At 33.0% G+C, this 19,350-nt stretch overlaps 3 protein-coding genes across 3 annotated transcripts; 1 reads left to right on the forward strand and 2 right to left on the reverse strand.

Annotated features, from left to right (window-relative positions):
• Positions 1-398: 398 nt before the first annotated feature.
• Positions 399-3,291, forward strand: LOC110734305 (ribosomal RNA small subunit methyltransferase-like). Its single transcript, XM_021914400.1, has 2 exons — positions 399-839; positions 2,332-3,291. The coding sequence occupies exons 1-2, from the start codon at positions 537-539 to the stop codon at positions 3,133-3,135; spliced, it is 1,107 nt and encodes a 368-aa protein (XP_021770092.1). The 5' UTR covers positions 399-536; the 3' UTR covers positions 3,136-3,291.
• Positions 3,292-3,875: 584 nt separating this feature from the next.
• Positions 3,876-8,645, reverse strand: LOC110734593 (histidine kinase CKI1-like). Its single transcript, XM_021914757.1, has 8 exons — positions 8,589-8,645; positions 8,154-8,390; positions 6,364-6,739; positions 5,718-6,262; positions 4,604-5,568; positions 4,289-4,517; positions 4,021-4,206; positions 3,876-3,908 (listed from the first exon to the last, which is right to left on the reverse strand). The coding sequence occupies exons 1-8, from the start codon at positions 8,643-8,645 to the stop codon at positions 3,876-3,878; spliced, it is 2,628 nt and encodes an 875-aa protein (XP_021770449.1).
• A 7,673-nt stretch (positions 8,646-16,318) lies between these two features.
• Positions 16,319-18,859, reverse strand: LOC110734306 (pentatricopeptide repeat-containing protein At3g62470, mitochondrial-like). Its single transcript, XM_021914401.1, has one exon. It carries the CDS (start codon positions 18,591-18,593, stop codon positions 16,527-16,529), a length of 2,067 nt encoding a protein of 688 aa, XP_021770093.1. The 5' UTR covers positions 18,594-18,859; the 3' UTR covers positions 16,319-16,526.
• Positions 18,860-19,350: the final 491 nt, after the last annotated feature.

Consider the following 19,350-nt stretch of genomic DNA (forward strand, 5'->3'; position numbering starts at 1 on the left):
TCTATATATAGGTCTTGTTTGGTAAAAGTAGCGGTAACGGGTAGCTTTTAGCGGTCGAGTAGTGGGTAGTTGTTAAAGAATGGAAACATCTTATATAAAATTAGGATACGTTAAAACTTAAAAGAAATTTATTTATTTTTATTATATATTAGGACTTGTTTATTTAATCAAGCCTAATTAAAATCGTTCAAATGACTGTGTTTGTGAACAAAGTTCGAACAAGCCAAATTCTTAACGAACTAAGCCCCGAACAACAGTTTTAAAAGCTTGTTCAAGCTTGAGATTGTTCGATCACGAATAATTTTTATCAAGCTTAGCTCAAATAAATTAAAACTCGGCTCGAATTGTTTGCAGCAATGGATCGTATTAGATCATTAGTGGGCATTATTAAGGACTTAAGGGTAGGGGCACCCGAACAATGTACGGAGTAATTTAACACCAACATCCTTGTTTCAAAACCCTAACATACTGCAACCAAACCTTCCTTTTCACTCCCTGAAAACTGAGAACTTGTGAAGGTTTTTGACAGCACAAAAATGGCGGGCGGAAAAATCAGAAAAGAGAAGCAAAAAGGGAGCAACCATTTTCAAGGAGGAATACCCTTTCACAAATCAAAGGGACAACATATTTTGAAAAATCCAATGTTGGTTGAATCAATTGTTCAGAAAGCTGGTATTAAATCTACAGATGTTATTCTAGAAATTGGTCCAGGTACTGGTAATCTTACTAAGAAGCTTCTAGAAGCTGGCAAGAAAGTTGTTGCTGTTGAATTGGATCCTCGTATGGTTCTTGAGCTTAAACGCCGTTTTCAAGGCACCCCTTTGTCTACACGTTTAGAGGTTCTTTTTCCCACCTTTTTTTAATTATCAATTTATATTTTGTTGAAAGATTTAATCTTTTTTCTTATTTGATTTATGGGATTTTTTGGAGCTTGAATTTCTTATAAATTTAAGGTTAGAAATTATAGATTATGGTGAAAAATTGAATTTTTTTGGAAATTTATTGTATTCATGATGGGATATTGCAAGAATGATATTTTAGTTGAAGAAATAAGGAGAATGGGAACTCTGTGATGCTAATTTAATCTCAAAATTGGGAATTAGCCCATTAGGGATTTAGGGCATGTTTGTTATCGATTCGATTTTATATTCTGAATATAGTGAAAGCTACGAATCTATGAGGTTTAATTAGAGGAAGTATTGCCTAGTGTGTGTTATGGTACTATGATTGTAGATGCATCGAAATTGGGAGTAATATAATCAAAATTTGAACGGTTGTACACATATTTTTTGGTGGTCTATTCTTTAGTGTTAGGCAATATTGGGTACAAGAACTGAAGAGGAATGAATTGGAATTTCAGTAAAAAGTTTTGTAGTTTTTATGGTGTATCATTGTGTAAGATATTCGGGCGTTTATGGTAGTGCTATTTGAGTTGAACTTTGCTGTTCATGAATTGCTATTGGGTAAACTGGTAAAGTTAAGAGATAGATGAATTTGGGAGTGTCGAGGACTCGAGGTCGAGGTGAATAATGAATGTATGTTCATTGCTTCAGAGGAAGGAGATAAAGAACATTGTAATTGAAGTTATGTAAAAGAAGTTGAATGTGCAAATAGTAATTCATGGTCTATTTAGGTTCTAGAAGCACAGAAATCTGGGATCAAAGTGATATTAACTTGTTTTGTACTGTGCAAGTGGTGTAGTGCTCCGAAGTCCAAATAAATCGCGCATTCCTATATTTTTTGTAGAATTGTGTTTGGCTGTAGGCAAACCCGAGAGAGATAGACAGCATAGACCAACTAGGGTTTGTCCTAAACCTAAATTTAATAGGAGTAAGCCATTAAACATAATCATTAGCCTCATTCATTATTTTTCAGCATAAAATGGATTTCTTTCGCGCTCACCAGGGGTCTCCAATTAGTGTGTATGGTAATGACTGATGTGTTAAATTATGCACCTCTGATTGCCAGGAAGAGTAATATACAATCTTGTGTTGCCCTAAACCTTATGTGGAACAAAACAGAGTAATATGCTCTGCTCATTACTGGCATATCTATTGCTTTCATGTGTTCTGCTTGTAGCCCAATGCCCCAGGGTATTCTTTTTCCTTTGCGCCGATTTTTGGATTATGAATTGGAAGATGTTTACTTCTTTATGGAGATTGCATTGTTAACATTTAACAAGACTAGTTTGGATTAGACTTTAGAGTACTTTAGATTCTTAAATCTGCTTGATTTTGTGGCTTGAAAAGTTAATGGATTATTTACTTAACAGCATCTTAATCAATTATAATAAGGAGTATCCTCCTAAGTCCTGACATTCTTTGCCAACAGGTTATCCAAGGAGATGTTCTCAAGTGTGAACTTCCTTTTTTTGATATCTGTGTCGCCAACATCCCTTACCAGATATCTTCCCCACTTGTGTTCAAGTTGTTAGATATCAACCAAAGGCAAAACTTCAGATGTGCAATTATAATGTTCCAAAGAGAATTTGCGATGAGGCTGGTTGCTCAACCAGGTGACAAGCTCTATTGCCGTCTCTCAGTGAACACTCAGCTCCTTGCTCGCGTCTTCCATCTCCTCAAAGTTGGGAAGAATAATTTCAGACCTCCACCTAAGGTCGACTCCTCAGTCGTTCGTATTGAACCAAGAAAGCCTCTTCCTATACCAGCTGGCAAACTTAAAGAGTGGAATGGGCTGCTCTCTTTATGTTTCAGCCGAAAGAACAAAACGCTTGGATCAATATTTGGTCAAAAAAAGGTTCTTGAAATGCTAGAGAAGAACTACAGGACCTTAGCGTCTTTAGGACAATTGATGAACGACTCAGAGGCAATTAATATGTCTGTCTTAGCCGATGAGAAAGACGACCAGGTAGATTATCTCAATCAAAATGAGGATGAAACTATGGAAGTGGATAATGGAAAAGCCGATGAAGATGAAATGGAAGTTGAAGGTTCGGATGCTGACTCTGATAATGATATGCAAGCAAACGATACTAATTTTAAAGCTAAGGTGATAGATGTGTTGAAGCAGTATGATTATGCAGACAAAAGATCGTCCAAGCTCACACAAAATGAGTTCATACACTTATTATCGGTTTTCAACCAAGCCGGTATTCACTTCACTAGTAAAAAGTAGTAATTGGATTAGTTATTTATTTTCTTGTGATAAATATATTTACCCAATTTTGCTTCTTGCTTTCGTTATTCCATACAATTTGTTATATCCTGAAATTAAAAATGTGACTGTCAACAATTTTGATCTAAATAGTAGCAGAATTTGTTTTTCTTCGTATCTTCATTATCTTATATACTCGTAGTTGTTGAATGTTTATCAATATGAAATATGAAATATATACTGTATGGTTTTAAATTTTAAGGTCCTCTAGGTTTTAATTAATAACACAATTTTTTTGACACTGAAATTAAGAATAATTGTGTTGACAACTTGAGCAATGCAGATTATTTATTGAACCGTTTATCAGTAATTATTTGAGCTACATAGATTATTTATGGCAAACTTGGCTATTTTTCTTTACTAACAACCACTAGTAGCTGTTTGTTAAAGGTTATTAACTCCAGAGTATTAAGGGATGTAAAGAGTTACGGAGTAATTACAAACTCAAAAAAACGAAGTATAGTCATATGAGGGGGAGTATGTATAATTTGTTCTAGGTTAAGATAGTGTCTACATAGATGAAGCTCCATCTGTTGAAAATGGTTTAACATTTACCAGTCTCAATATCAAGTATTTAAGGGCCGTGTGCAGATGTACGGTCGCGCATATTGCTCTTAAAGTTTAGCATTGACAGGGAAACATAACATAAAACGGTTGCTTATATTTATATAACTGTAGGAGTAAACTAACATCCATTCGGATTACACTTTGGAAAGCCTATATGTACCAGCACACTGCATAAATAAATAACAGGATTTTGCAGACACATTTCTAAGGACCTACTAATACATAAAGTACATGTATAATTGATACAATTATCTTAGTTTATAACAGATTTTGTAGTACTTTTAGAAGCTCTTCACGACGGAGTGGCTTTGTCAGGTGGAAATCCATTTCAGCCTCAGCAATCTTCCTGCCTTCCTCTCCATCAACCTCGTGAGCTGACAGTGCAATAATCGGAATGTGTAGTCCGTACTTCTTCTCTTCTTCTCGGATTTTCTGTGTTGCTTCAAAGCCAGTCATCACTGGCATCTGAGATAAACACAAAATACCTCAGGTTAGTAAAAATAGTGAATTACTATAAGTTGAACAGAAATAAATTTGGGTAGCTTACCTCACAGTCCATGATTATAAAATCATATGGAAACTTAGAGGGTTCTCCACTTGGCTGGTTGCTCAAAGCTTTGCAGACCACCTCAAGAGCTTCTTTGCCATTTTCACATGTTTGAGTTTCGGCACCTAAGCGCTTAACACATGCTTCAGCAAGCATTCTTTGTAACATATGATTTTCAACAAGCAGAATTTTTTTCCCTTCCAAGGGAGATTTCATGGTCTCTGCATCCCTGTTAACACAAAAATATGAAATTGAAAACATTTTCTTTGAATCAAACACAACTTGTAAGTGAATATACTAATATCATTACATTACCTTGGAACTTCTTGTATTTCTCCCATTTGAGTAGTATTAGTCATCGACGTGGACTTGTCACTGCTAGAGCTCATTAGAACTCGAGGGACTTCTTGCTTGATCTCCCCATCACTAGACTCACCGTTGTCTACTTCAGTTTCCGACTGTGTGTTGCTTATTAAAACTGCAACACTAGTATTGGATCTCTTTGATCTCCCAGAAGTAGGAGATCTTACAGAATCACCCCCAAACTCAGGAAGAAGGTTTACAATCCTTGATAAGCGTGACCCATGAAGAGGCTCCGATATAATAAGATCTGTCGAAGGGAGACTCTCATCTGGCAAACCTTGTAAGTGAGCCCTGCGGGTGTCAGGCGTACCGAGCCAAACTACCTTTATGCATGTCATGTATAAGTCCTTTCTAAACTCAGACACCAAGCTCTGCATATTCTGAAACTCATCCCCTGCATTGCAATCTATAACAAGTAGTTTGCTTTTCACTGACCCTCGAATAGAGGACCTTTTGTTCACTGTAATTACTTCATTGGCACCATCCATGTTATTGAGAGGAGGGAGTTTGAACCCACCTCTACCACTGCGATCAGGGCTCGTGTCTGACCTCCCTGACGATGGGTTATATGGAGGATCAATGAGCATAGATTTGACCTTCTTAAGAGTCGGAGAGAGTTGCTTCCCCTGACTTAGGACCTTCAGGTTTACACCAAGGTTCTCCATGTATCTATGGACCATTCCTCTTCGCGCATCATTTTTTATCAAGAGAACCACTAAAGACTTTTCACCTCTAGGGTTACGAACACACGTGCTTAACCCTGAGCCCGAATGGATGTCCCTATGCTCTGTCAACTCTTGCCTCGGGTTATCCAAACTTTCCTCTTGTACTATCAAAAAGATGTTGAATTTGAAGCATGTCCCTTGTTCGCCATTGGCTTTGTCTACGATTTCTATGTCTCCCCCCATCAATCTTACCTGCAAATTATTTTCATAAACCTCATTAGTGTTACATAAATAACTGAATTTACAATCTGAATATATGTAGTTTTTCAAATGGGTGCATGAGAATATCAATAACATTTTAGCAAATAGATTAACTTAATTTTAATGCCAAACATACATACCAAAGATTGTACAATGCCTAGTCCCAAACCAGTTCCAACTTGCCCAGCAGAATTTTCTTTGACTTGAACAAAGTTCTCAAATATCATACGACGCTTGTCCTTAGGGATCCCAGGACCTGTATCTTCCACCAGAAACTCAAACTCCATGCAGTTTGAATGTTGCTTGATTATCTTCATGTCTTTGAGATCATTCGACGACCTATTAAACAAGTTGTTCCTGTTCGAAGTAACAATAGGGTTCTCAAAGCTCGGTTTCTTTGCTTGGCATTTGATACAGATGTTCCCTTGTGAAGTGAACTTGATTGCATTACTTAGCAAGTTTCCAAGGATCTGCTTGAGCTTACCGCGGTCACCTCTTACTAGGGAGTACTTGAAGATGGAACCATCACAAGGGTCTAGGATCACCTCTACTCCCTTTTTCATGGCAACTGGGTGGTGTAAATCAGCTTCGTCTTCAAGCAGTTGTGCTAAGTTGAATTCATTCTCCTCCAATTGCATTTTTCCTGCTTCTATCTGGCTGTAATCTAGGATGGAATTCACTAATGCTGCATTTCAACAATAAAAAAAGGATGAATTAATTGTTACGAACAATCTTCCTTGAATAAACATTATATGTATGCATACATATGTTTAAACTTTGTATTACCTAAAAGATCCTCAACACAAGTATCTATCTTCCTCAAGTTAGAAGCAACTTGAGAAGAGGGAGGAAGATCAGTAGCAGAGAGTTCGGTCAAGCCCTTGATGCAAGCTAAATAGCCGCGAACATCATGGTTAGCACTCGCAAAGGCCAAGCTTTGCTTAATGCTCTTTCTCTCAGCTTGTGTTGTTTTCTCCATTTCCCTCATGTATGCTGCACACAAGTGCACTTCCCTCCTAGCCGCTCTAATAACCAAGGTGACAAACGCGAACACAGAGATTATCATGCCAATCAGCATGGTAATTAAAAGTATCAATTCCACCTTCGCGTGTTTGTGGAGATTGATAATTAATCTATTGCTGGGATAAGCCAATACATATACCTACAAGAAAAATGAAAATTTCATAATACTACGTGAATTTAATTATTGGCAATGTAATTTATATGGATTGTGAAACAAGAAGAAAACATACCATTGGCACCCTTGCAACATCAATCGACGAGCAATAGAAAATGAAATTGGCTCCTCCAATGTCTAAGGCGGTACCACCAAAATTAAATAAACTTTTTTTAGGGGATTTGTTGAAATATATATACTTTAATTTAATAGAATAAATAATTACCGTTCTGGATTTTTAATAGAATATACTCCCTCCGTTCCCAAAAGTTCGACTTACTTTGCATTTGCGTAGTCTCCAATGAACATTTTTGAACATAATAACTTCGGCTATGTATAATTAAAATTTTTAAAAAGTTGATAGTTGAAAATTTAATCATAGGGGTTGTTAATTTAATTTGATTGTGTAAATCATAAAATATGGTCAAAGTTATTTTATTTTGACCTTATGAATAGTAAGTGAGTCGAACTTTCAGAAATGGAGGTAGTATATACTTTAACAAAATTTCTCATACTCCTTAAAAATTACTTAAACAAAATAAAAGACATTTTTTTTTTCTTGAGTTAAAAATGATTGTTAGAATATTAGTTTGATTTTAAGACAGCAAATGGCTGTGATTGTACAATCAAATCAATCATTTTAGTTTAGAGAAGTTTCTTAAATTAAATATATTATTAGCAGCTTTGATAAATTATTACCCCTAATTTAATTATTATTCATTCACAATTTCACATAACATATCAAAGCTGACTTCTTATTATTCATTCACAATTTCACATAACATATTATTCATACCATTGTGCCACGTATATTTTATCCTAATAACCTTAGTTGTCATATCAATAGAAAATCTTATAATTTGGAAAGTTATTGATAATATCTCAGTAACAAATAATTTACTCTAGAAATCTTGAAAATTATACTGCGTGTATTATTGTAATTGAGATTATGAATTTATTACATACCACTTGTTAAAAATTTATTGCTTGATTACTTTTTATTATTACAAATAAGAAATATTTGTTTGTTAGATAAAAAATACAAAGTGACATTTTTCAAAATCTTAACAAAAAATTCAACCTCAAATTAAATATAAGAATACAATTCTTTGTATTATAGGGAGTATTAAATTTACCGAACAAGAGAAACATACAAGATAAATCATGTTACTTAAATATGGGAAATGTATGTGTGATTCTTTTTCATTTTTTCTATAGAATATCTTTGTGATTCTTATTATCAATAGAGAATTATTTACTCATGATATAAATTATTTGTATGATCACTATGTTTGCTATAATTGGCATGGTTAATCAGATAATCCACAATAAATAGTACTCTTTAGAAAATAATAAGGCTAAAACAAATCTCAAAAACAAAACAAGGAAGATCACAAACCTCCTTTTGAATATTGGGAAATAAAAGTTTGTCACGCGTATTATCAGTGTCCAAAACATTTGCTAGATCAATTGCTGATGAATTTATGGGAGGAATTAATTTTGCTACGTCTTCAACATTTTTAATTAGCCCGTAACTAGCATATCTTGCTTCCTTGCCTACATTCTTCTCAATGTTTTTCATCATCTGATACCATATCGGGATGATGACACTAGGCAGCAACAACACAACAAACGTCTGTATGTAACATGTAACAAAGCACGATTAAATTTCAAATAATCATAGAGCAAAGGATTATTCTCTCCGACTATTAAGCAATCTAGTAACAAATGAATTTAGGTGCGAAAAAAAAAGCATTTTAATCAACTTTTTATGTAGTTAGTAATATCTAAGGAATAATCATTAAATTCAATTTTTTCTGGTTGTATTGCTTACCAAGAGAGCAAAGAAAGTAATGGGCCTCAGCGCGATTACTTTAAGAATTTCTGCCATTGAAGCTTGCAAATTGCTGATGGACTATATCCCATTGTTATAGATGCGTGAAAAAAATCAAGAAGAAAGCAAATCAGCAAGAAATTAGAGCTAATTATGAAGAGGGTTTTATCCAAATTTATAAACGTAACAAAGTTCCTTGTATTTTTGTAGACGCAATTAATTATGCCTTAGTAAATCTAATAAAATAAGAAAATTGTGCTCTTTTCCTGTTTTTGAACCCAAAGGAATAAAACTTAATTTTATTTTTTTTTTGTAGTATTTAGGGCCGAAAACAAAAGGTAATAAGAAAACTAATATATTGAAAAATTTATAAGTAAATATTTTATTTATAATTATAAACTATATAAACTTGAAACTTCGAATGAAATAAAGATAACAATTTTTAGTGCTTTGAAAAAAGACACTTAAGAGCTGAGATTGAATCTCATTGACATCACTTATTGTGACTTCTTATAAACTATGAAGAAAAAAAAAATTGTACTCTCTAATTTTGTTTGAAAATTTCATTTGCAAATTGTTTTCTTCCCACTCCATAAATGAAGAAAATAACTATGTCATTTTTACATGGGATATTTATACAGAACAATGGGTCAATCATGATATCCAAATAGATCAATCAGATTTGAGGGAAAAGCAATGAAAAGGAATGTATACTCATCATTTTGAATACATCTGTTATGATCATCAGAGGTATTCATATAAACATTTTCTTTCACACCAAAAAATTTATAAAATCTTTCCGGATGCTAAAAGATTTGCTTAATTGGATCCAAAAAAAAAAAGAGATCATCGTGAATGAGAAAAGGATTATCAGATTATTAAGGCCAATTAATTTTTTTGGTAACCCAAATCCATTTGATATTGATCATGAGTTGACACGTGCGTGAGCTTGCAAAGTGAAGCACGTGCGCGAGCTTGCAAAGTGAAGCACGTGCATACTCATTCGCGCGCTATGTGAAAAATTATAAGATCTTTTTGAAAGATTTCAAAATTTAAAATTGAATTTGTACAAAATAGATGTACTAATGCGGGGTTTAAAGAAAATGTACTCGAAAATAAATTTTTACGTTAAACTGTTTAGCTTGAAGTTGACATGTATTGACAAAACATGTCAAAATTCCTTTGAAATTATAATTTTTACTACCTTACAAAAAAGAAGTTAAAATCAGTCTAAAAATGTATATTACGAAATGAATGTATATAGCAAAGCTCTTATTATGACAATCATGTATTAATTTATGCCACATAAATCAAAATTTGTGGATTTAAGAAGATCAACTCACCAATAGGTAGAAAGATGAAAGGAAGAGGAGAATTGCCAAAAAAAATAAAAAAAATGTATAGCAACTTAATTTAACAAGTGAGAAATGAGGGATTTAATTTAAAGGATTGTTTTTAGCTCTTGTTATTGTGTTTGAAGAGTGTGCTTAATGCCCTATTTATATACTATTTTATGTAGATTTTATAAAATTTAAGGTTCCATTAGCCAATGTTATCATTTAAAATGTCAAAATTAACCTTGCTAGTAGGTGGGATAACTCTTTTTGTGATGGTCTGTTCTTTTATTATATGGAATAATTAGTAATATGTAATAATAATTATATACGAAGTAGTTTATAATATGAAGTGATGCCTCCTTGCATTCAAGCTTAGAGCATTTTTTAATTGTCTTATTTATTATATGTATACGTATATATGATATAATAAAGTCATATTATATTGATCAGAGTAGTAGCTTCTTTATCGGATAAATATAATTAGCAGACTAATAATATATCAGGTATTCAACATTTAGCTGGAATTTAGTTTCTAGATAATTTAAATTAGTATAGACATTACTATGTAAATGTTACAATTAAATGGAAGATGATATATAGAGATGCATATTTTTGTCAAGCGTGCATGAAGCTTTACGTAAATGTTGAAATAAATGTACTACACAGTAGAAAAGTTTCGATTTTGACTAAATAAAGAGCACAGATCTTGTACTTTTGAGCTGTTGTGGTCTACTCTGCTAAAATCTACTATGCTCTACTGAATCATTCTTTGCTTAGTATTAACAGTCTGCTCTGTTCTGCTGAAATTTGCTCTGCTCAGAAGCTCAAAAGAACAGGACCTAACAGTAGTTTGTGATCTATTTACCTCATGAAAAGTATGTAATAATTAAGTCTGTTTCTAATTATGCGAGAAAATCGTTTCAAAATTCACCGATTATTATTTTTAGAATTTCTTTCTTTTTTGGCGCAATTTACACCATAATTTTAATATTAAAGAAGAGTGAGTAGGTATTAGAAGAGATTGATGGAAATTATTTCCAACTTATAAGCAATCTGACCAAGGCAATGGCACGATCGAAATAACTATGCGTGTACATTGCATGGTAAAAGAAAGAGATTAATTAAACATAAAGTTATAAGTAGCAAATGAATTCAATATGATCAATTATAATAATCGTGTTAAATTTAAATTTTATTTGAGTTATAATGATGAATTTATGTTGTAACCATCAATAAAAAGATCAATGCAGAACGATTCTTGTAGTTTTTTTTTTTTTTTTGGTGTAATATAGCGGCTCATCAAGATCTATTAATTTTGTCCTTAGATGCAATATAATTTTATTTTTAGACATTTTTTACCAAGGGAAAACTGGAATTTGGACCCCTTGCCTTAGCAATTAGTAGTACCTTTTGTGTGCGGCTGGCAATTAAAAATTAAGTAAAAAAAAATTAAGTAATAAATTATTTTAATTAAGTACTTAAAAAATTGTTCAAAAAAAAAAAAGAGTATTTGCAATCTCAATGGATTATTTTGTTAAAAATCAATGTTTCTTGGGCTTTAGTTGAGTATTGTGGTAGATTTAGAATATCAGAAATGGGTATGGAAAAAAATGTTTATGTGGCTAGATACCAAATTCTGAACTGTCAATCTTAATTATTGTTACTTTAATTATTACAGTAACAATAATTTGTAGCAAAAGCAAACGAAATCCTTCCCTATATTAATATTTATTTTGATTTATTTCTATAATTTTAAGGACCCTTTTATAATTATTACAGCTTAAATATCTCAGATTTTTCATTGTGTGAGATTTCTCTAAAAATTTGATTTTTATTCCATATTTCAATTACAAAGCAGCTGATTGGATATCATATCTCACTGGATATTAAAGATTTTTCTTTTTATGCAAGGAAATTATAGATATTATATCTCATTGGATATTATTATGATGATAATGCTCATAATTTAATAAATTTTGAAAAAAAATAATTTTAAATTAATTTTAAATATTACTTCCTGTCCCAGAATAATTGACAAGTTGCACTTTTTTCACAATTCATATGATATCTTTGATTAATTTTTTTATTAACATGATAAAAACATATTTTATCATAAAATATGTTATTAGATAGGTATTAATATGAAGTTTCATAATATAACCTTTTTTTTTTATTAATTTTCATTGATATTTAATTACTGAGTAATAAAAATAAGATCAAACTAGTACATCGGACATGTGTGCAATGTATGACTGTGTCAATGTTTGACTGTATCAATTATTCTTGAAGAGGGAGTATATGAAAGGGTGTTAAACTTTTAATATATTTTGAGATCGAGATGATTATTTTTACTTTTTACACCAGTCTATAACTTTATACTAAAGGCGAACTTTGGGATGACACGTGTCATCTTCTAATTAAAATTTTTTTGCCTAAATTTATTTATTTATTTATTTGCCAAATATTACTTCTATAAATATTTGACATCAAATTTCTTTCATATATGTTCTACCAATATATATTTTCATATCTTTCTTACCATTTTTATTTCATATTATTAAAGTAGTAGTACGACTTTAATTTATTTATTTTTTTTTGTCTAATTATATGCATATGTTGTACTTTGTATTTTATTTTCAAGAATAAACCCATCAACAATTTTCGATGAAAAGTAAAATAAATGAAGTTTTAAGAATCTGTACTTTTTGTAAATATAGTACAGATATGCAATCCTAAATATGAAATTACTCAAATTATATATTTATACATAACTATGTATTTTTTGTTTAATATTATAGGAATATGAGATAAAAATACCCATTGACTATAATCATAACAATAGTACTAATAAAATTAAAACAAATATTAAATTCTCCACCATTCACTTAAAATGAAACAAATAATCAATTAAATTACCATGTGCCTATCAAAGTGTGAGACTAAAAGTCGCACGGGTATTAACCTTGATTTTATTGTTACTCCCTCAATTTATTTTTTTTTTTTTTTTTTACATCACCTTTTAAGGTTGTTTTTTTTATTTGCATCACTTTTATAAATGGTAACTTTATAATATATTTTATTATTTCTCTCTCTTATTTTAAACCCCACAAATTAATTCATCATTTCTCTCTCACATGGTTCCCACTACTCTCTCTCACATATTTTCACTTTCATGGTCCACACATTACTTTTACCATAATAAATTATTCATCCACTCACATTATTATATTATACCAAATTTATTCTCCTAAAACTTAGCCGCATTTGCAAATGATGCAAATAAAAAAAACGGAGGGAGTATAATGTATTGTGTATAATAAAGTTATTTTATTATATATGTTCATTATTGTAATTTATTTTTAAAATTAATTATTGTAGTAATAACTAAACGTTGTAATTCGTAATAAAATTTTGTAAAAATCATGCATTGCACGGGACTTATACTAGTTTTGTATATTATTAAACAATCATTCGTCAAAAACAAAATGTTTTTGTTTATTTTATTATAAATACTAATATTTTAGGGTTTTTTTTTTATTTTTTGCTCTTTTGTTTAAATAAGTTTGAACCAAAATATGTTAAGGTTAAGTTTAAAGAAAACAATTTCAGCATATAATTTCTTTAAAAATAAGTTATGTTCAACATAAATAAATACTCCCTCCATCTATTGATATTTGCATCACTTTGATCGACACATTGTCGAGCCATAACTTTGACCATTAATATTTTTAATTGTTTATTAGTAAAAGTTGCTCTAAAAAAATAAAACCATTAAAATAGATGTTATACTTGTGTTCGGTGAAAATCTAAAAGCTAAAGTTGATTGTTTCAGCACATATAGACTAGAAGACTGTATTAATTGATGATTTGATTAACTGATTGTATAAAAAGTGTCTGATAAATAGTTTATTGTTTAAGCTATTTGAGTGTGTGAAATTACCAATAAGCTAATTGTGAGAGTAGGTAATTGAGATAGGTTTTTAGATTTAATGGGGGATTTCACATTAAGATATAAATAAGCCGATGAAAAAGTTCCTAATTAAAATAAAGCTTATATAATGGAAAATTTCTATAAATTAGCTCTCCACCAAACACTCCGAATTAGCTTATTGCAGTCATTAAGCTAATGTTGGTCAGATATGCTAATTTTTCCCCAATAAGCTATATTCCAAACATAGTTTGTAACTAATCCAACGATATATTATACAAAATATAGTACTATACTTCATCCCTTTTTTAATTGCACCGTTTGTGATTTCACGTTTGCCAATACGTTACTTTGACAATCAATATCTTTATTTATACTATAGTAAAATTATAAAAAAGTTAATATTTGAAAAGTAGATATCGAGACAAATCAGAGTAGATCTCAACTAAAACATGATTGTGTTTTTCCTTACAGATTAATAATAAAGGATGGTCAAAAGATATTGTTTGAATAATGTGAAAAACCAAATGGTACATTAAAAAAAATGGATGAAACAACATTTATTTATTTTATAATAGTACAAAAAAAGAAAAGTTAGGGAGAGTATGGTTTACGAAGTAATTGTGGATCAAATCAGCATTTTCATGAGTTGGGCTTTTAGCCATGATCCATGGACTGTGGTACAACGCAACCAGAAGACAGAGTACTTCACTACTTCTTTCATGGTTAAACTTAAAGTGAATGACAAACAACCTTTCATTAGATTTTAGGCTTAATGGAATTATAAGGTTTAACTCGTACAAAAAAGAGAGCAAATTGCATAAATATTCCTTTTGTTTAATAATTAACATTAAACTACGCTACTCTCCTCTCTACTTTCAAAGTTTCAAGTGTCTGACTTGCAAATAATAGACCAAACAAATTGTAAGGATAAACTACACTACTCTCCTCTCTACTTTCAAAGTTTCAAGTGTCTGACCTGCAAATAATAGACCAAACAAATTGTAAGGATTGAGGTCTGGACAAGGTCCTCCTTACCAATAAATAAAAAAAACAATTAACATTAAGCTGATGTTACTCTTTTGCCTAATGTGTTACTCGTTGGTAGAGATGGTCAACAAGTCCATCCGAAAACCAAATCTTGTATGCCTCAAACTACACTGGCTTAGACCTGTCTTTAGCCCAGAGTTGAAAACAAAGAATGCGAGCATACAATGTTCTTAAAGACAATATAGTGGATGGGGACTTAGACAGTATACTGGACCTGCCCTAGAGCAGCTGTATGAATAAAGGTTGCTGATTTCAGCAGGCCACTGATCAAAGATCCACATCGTGATAACAGCACCAATTGAGAAGCCGACCCTGTCTTAAAATCTACAGCCAAAGCAACTGCTGTTAAATGATATTTGAAATGTCAAAGTAGTGTCGAATAAAGCTCTGTATAAACAGAAGGCTCAAGCTGTATAAGTTTTACTGATAACTTTTTACAAATGACAACGTAAATTGGAGGATCCCTGCCACTTTTCTTGGTTACATTAGCTTCAACAATGCACAATGCAGCACATTTACTCTCCGTTGTTGGTCCTGGATTTCATGAAAACTCAAAACACAGAAATAACGATAAACATAGAAGCAACTGCTAGGTTTTATATCTTTTGCATTCCTCAAAGTAAGGCAATAATGCATTTTACTAGTGATTAACATCAGCAAAGACTGCTGAGAAGTAACACAGAAGATACAGGAAGAATAGTGAAATTGGTTGAAGCATGAATCTGGCAGTTGACTCTATAGCTAGGGTTTTCAGCTCATTTCCATCATCATCATCTTTTCCCTTCCATGAGTATGAAGACTAATTCAATGTTCAAATAAGAGAAGAAATGATGATGAAACGTAGCCTTTGAGGTAATTGGTAATTCATCTACAGTTCCATACCATCGCCTATACACAGAAGCCTATCTAAATTACTCAAGAAAAACCCAACACACCAGTCATCCATTGCAGAAGAATTTTAAAGCACTGATTTTTCGCACCAAGCATAAGACACAAGGATGATTGCTAAGCCGGTAATATAAGATGTATGATAATCATGATGGCCTGGTGAGGCAGTTGGTTCCAGTCAATAAAGAATAGTTGCTAATTCAATATTGCAGATGACCTTAAAGGACATAGAGAATGGCAAACAAAAGAATATAAAGAACTTCCCATCAAGTTAAAAAAACCATTAATCCATAATAAAATAAAAACAAAAATTCAGAAAATCCAATGGACAGTGTAGTTTTTCATAAGCAGCCATTCAATTTCAGGTAGGGGAATGGAGAAGTGCATTCATGAATATGCATTCACATGAATATTTAGAGTTTGAATGTGTATTCACATGAATATTTAGAGTTTGAATGTGTTTTAGTCATACATTCATGAATATGAGACATAGGAAGCCAGGAAGGTTATGTTAAAGACAAAATGAGTTAAGCAAGGCAGATATGCATTAAAGCATAACAAGAATCCTATGATCAGTGTAAACGAAGAAATTTCAACTACTATTCACAAGAAATGTCAGCTGAATAATAGGCAATCCAAGGTAAATTACAACTACTTTTACAGTGGTAGAAATATTCAGTTGGATATCAATCAATCTTTATAATCTTCACTGTAATAATAAGATGTCTATGAAGTTTATGCATCAGGGTCAAACGTGCCTCTTCTAGTACCTCTTTTCTGGGTCATCTGAGCCCATCTTGCGAAGACTTCAGATACTTCAGAGTTGCCAGACAGCCTCATCTTACGAGCCAGCTCCTCCAGTATGTTAGGTCGTCCGACCTTAGAGAAGTCAGCTGCAAACCTGTTGAAATCAAGTTCTGGAACTTTCATCCCTTTATTGATCATTTCCTCAACATGTTTACATGCCTCCTCGGATCTCCCTTGCCTTATAAGCCCACCAATGAGAACGGTGTAAGAATTTTCATCAGGGCAACAACCTCTTTGGACCATCTCATCCCACACGGCACAAGCCATCTCACTGTTTCCGGCAATGAAATAGGATTTCATCATCATATTGTAAGTGTGAATAGTCGGCTGGATTTCATTCTGAATCATCTTCTTGTAAATGCGAACTGCATCATCAGGCATTCGCCTATTTGTCATCAATTTGATCAAAGCATTATACAGCTGCCCGTCTGGTGGATAACCCTTTTCCTTCATCTCCTTAAGCAAACCAAATACCATGTCCATCTTTTTAATGTTCCCAAATCCTGTTATCAAACAAGTATATACACCAGCATCTGGCTCACACCCTGAAGCCATCATCTCATCAAAGTAGGCAACAGCTTCTCTCAACTTAGAATGTTTGCACAAGTCCCTGATCAATATAGTATAGCTCCGGACATTTGGAGTTGGCCCCTTCGCCTTCATGACCTCGAAAAGCTTGACTGCATCAGACTTCTTATTAACTTTCAGCAATCCATCTAGCATTATATTATGGGTAATAAGATCAGGCTTCAAACCCTGATCAATCATCTCATTCCATATCTTTCCAGCTTCCATAAGATTCTTCACTCTACACCAACCGTTAAGCAAAACTGAATAAGTCTTCATGTTTGGAGTAAACCTACTCTTCAACCTATCATACAAAGCTTGAGCTTCCTTCACCATCTTTTCTCTAGCAAGGGCATCAAGCATGCAATTAATAGTTTCAACCCCCACTTTAAACCCATAATTCTTCATCAACTCAAACACCCCAACAGCTTTCTTCCTCTCTTTACCAGCAGCATAAGCTTTGATAGCAATCATAAAACTTTCCATATCTAAAAGCCCTTTTTCCCCCATTTCCTCTAGCAACGAGCCCATCGTCTCAAACTGCCTCGTCTTCCCCAATATCAACAACATGGCATTGTAAGTCCTAGAATCATGGGAAAACCCTGGTCTTTGCCCAGCCCAGCAAAAGAACCGAAATGCCGGCTTCCTAGCATGCTTAAACCTTCTCAAGACATCAACAACCAAATCATGACTCAATTCAATCCCAGATTCACTAAGCACAGCCTCCATATTTCGATCTAAGGCGAACAATTCACCAATCAACTTAGCCACCCTACTAACTTCCTCTGGATCAGCACTCGACTCGAAGGTACCTTCACTCCCTTCTCTCTCCTCATCATCCTCACCATCACTTTCTCTCTCCTCCTCACAACTAGAAAATCCCCTATAACAACCACCAAACCCCAAAATCCCCACCTTTTTAGAACCCCCAAATTTGGGCAATATCCAATTCGAATTACAAACAGGAACCAACAACCCACCAAAAGAAACCCCATAATTCACAGAGAATGACATTGATCTAACAAAATAAACATTGGGAACAACTGAAATTGAAAACCCATGTTCAAAATTCTTCAAATTACAACCCCTTAACTTCGAATCTAACAATCTTTCTTGTAAATCAGGTAGTGCAATGGAAGATGACAAATAAGATGAAACTTGACAATTAAAACGATGAACACAGCAATCAAAACTAGACTGATGAAAACGAGACAAGGGCACAGAGCTACCTTGAAGAAAGCACACTTGCTGCTGTTGCTGCCATCGAAAGAAGAGAACTCCTCTTTGACGTCGTAATCGTCCCGCACTGTAGGCGGAGCATAAGGTGGTCGAATAATGGTGGTGGGAGCCATGAAAGGAGGTTGCTGAGGAGAGAGAAAGTGAAGAGGTGGAAGTGAAAGGGCGTTTAGTTAAGGAGAAGAGAGTCATTCGTAGGCCATGAAAGAGGAGAGAGAGTGAGAGTGTCAAGTGTTGTTGGAGAGGCGGGTGGTTAGATGGGTGCGGCGGGCAGTCGATGACGGTGGTTGGCGTGGTTATGTCTTGAGAGTTATGGTTTACTTTATCCGTTGTAGTTGCATTTTTACTCCTCCCTCCGTTCAGTTACGAGTACCACCCGTAAAAAAAAAAAATGTGATCGAGTGAAAAGTGTATCAAATTAAGTCGAATGATCTATGAAATATAAGTTTGCCTAATTTTTGCGCTGATTTGGATTTTTCGCTTAAATATTGGCTAAGAAGTCTTTTTTATAGTCGATCATATATTTTGTAATGCAAAATAATTATAAGATCAACTAATATCTTTAATTACCGGTTATCATTAAGTAAATATTGTAAAAAAAAAAAATGCTACCATGAATGAAAGTATACATGTAAGTTCATAAGACGATTATGCAATTTTTTTTACCATACAACCGGTTGTTTCTTGTTATCCAGTTTGCTCATTTACACATATGATACAATCAATTTTATTTTATTATCCAATATTTGACAAACTTGCTAATTTTATGCAAGCTAGAATAATAGCAGAGCGATGGTTCCACCCATCCAAATGGACGCTCGGAATGTATTGGGGTCTAATAGGTCTATAGAAAGCACCTCGGCAAATTTTTTTCCCGAGTCCAAAAAAGTCCAAAATTGAAGGCTATAATTCATGCTTTTAGCAATTTTAGTGGTTCTTGAACCTAGTG

Source organism: Chenopodium quinoa, unplaced genomic scaffold, assembly GCF_001683475.1.
Source record: "Chenopodium quinoa cultivar QQ74 unplaced genomic scaffold, ASM168347v1, whole genome shotgun sequence".
NCBI classification, from domain to species: Eukaryota; Viridiplantae; Streptophyta; class Magnoliopsida; order Caryophyllales; family Amaranthaceae; genus Chenopodium; species Chenopodium quinoa.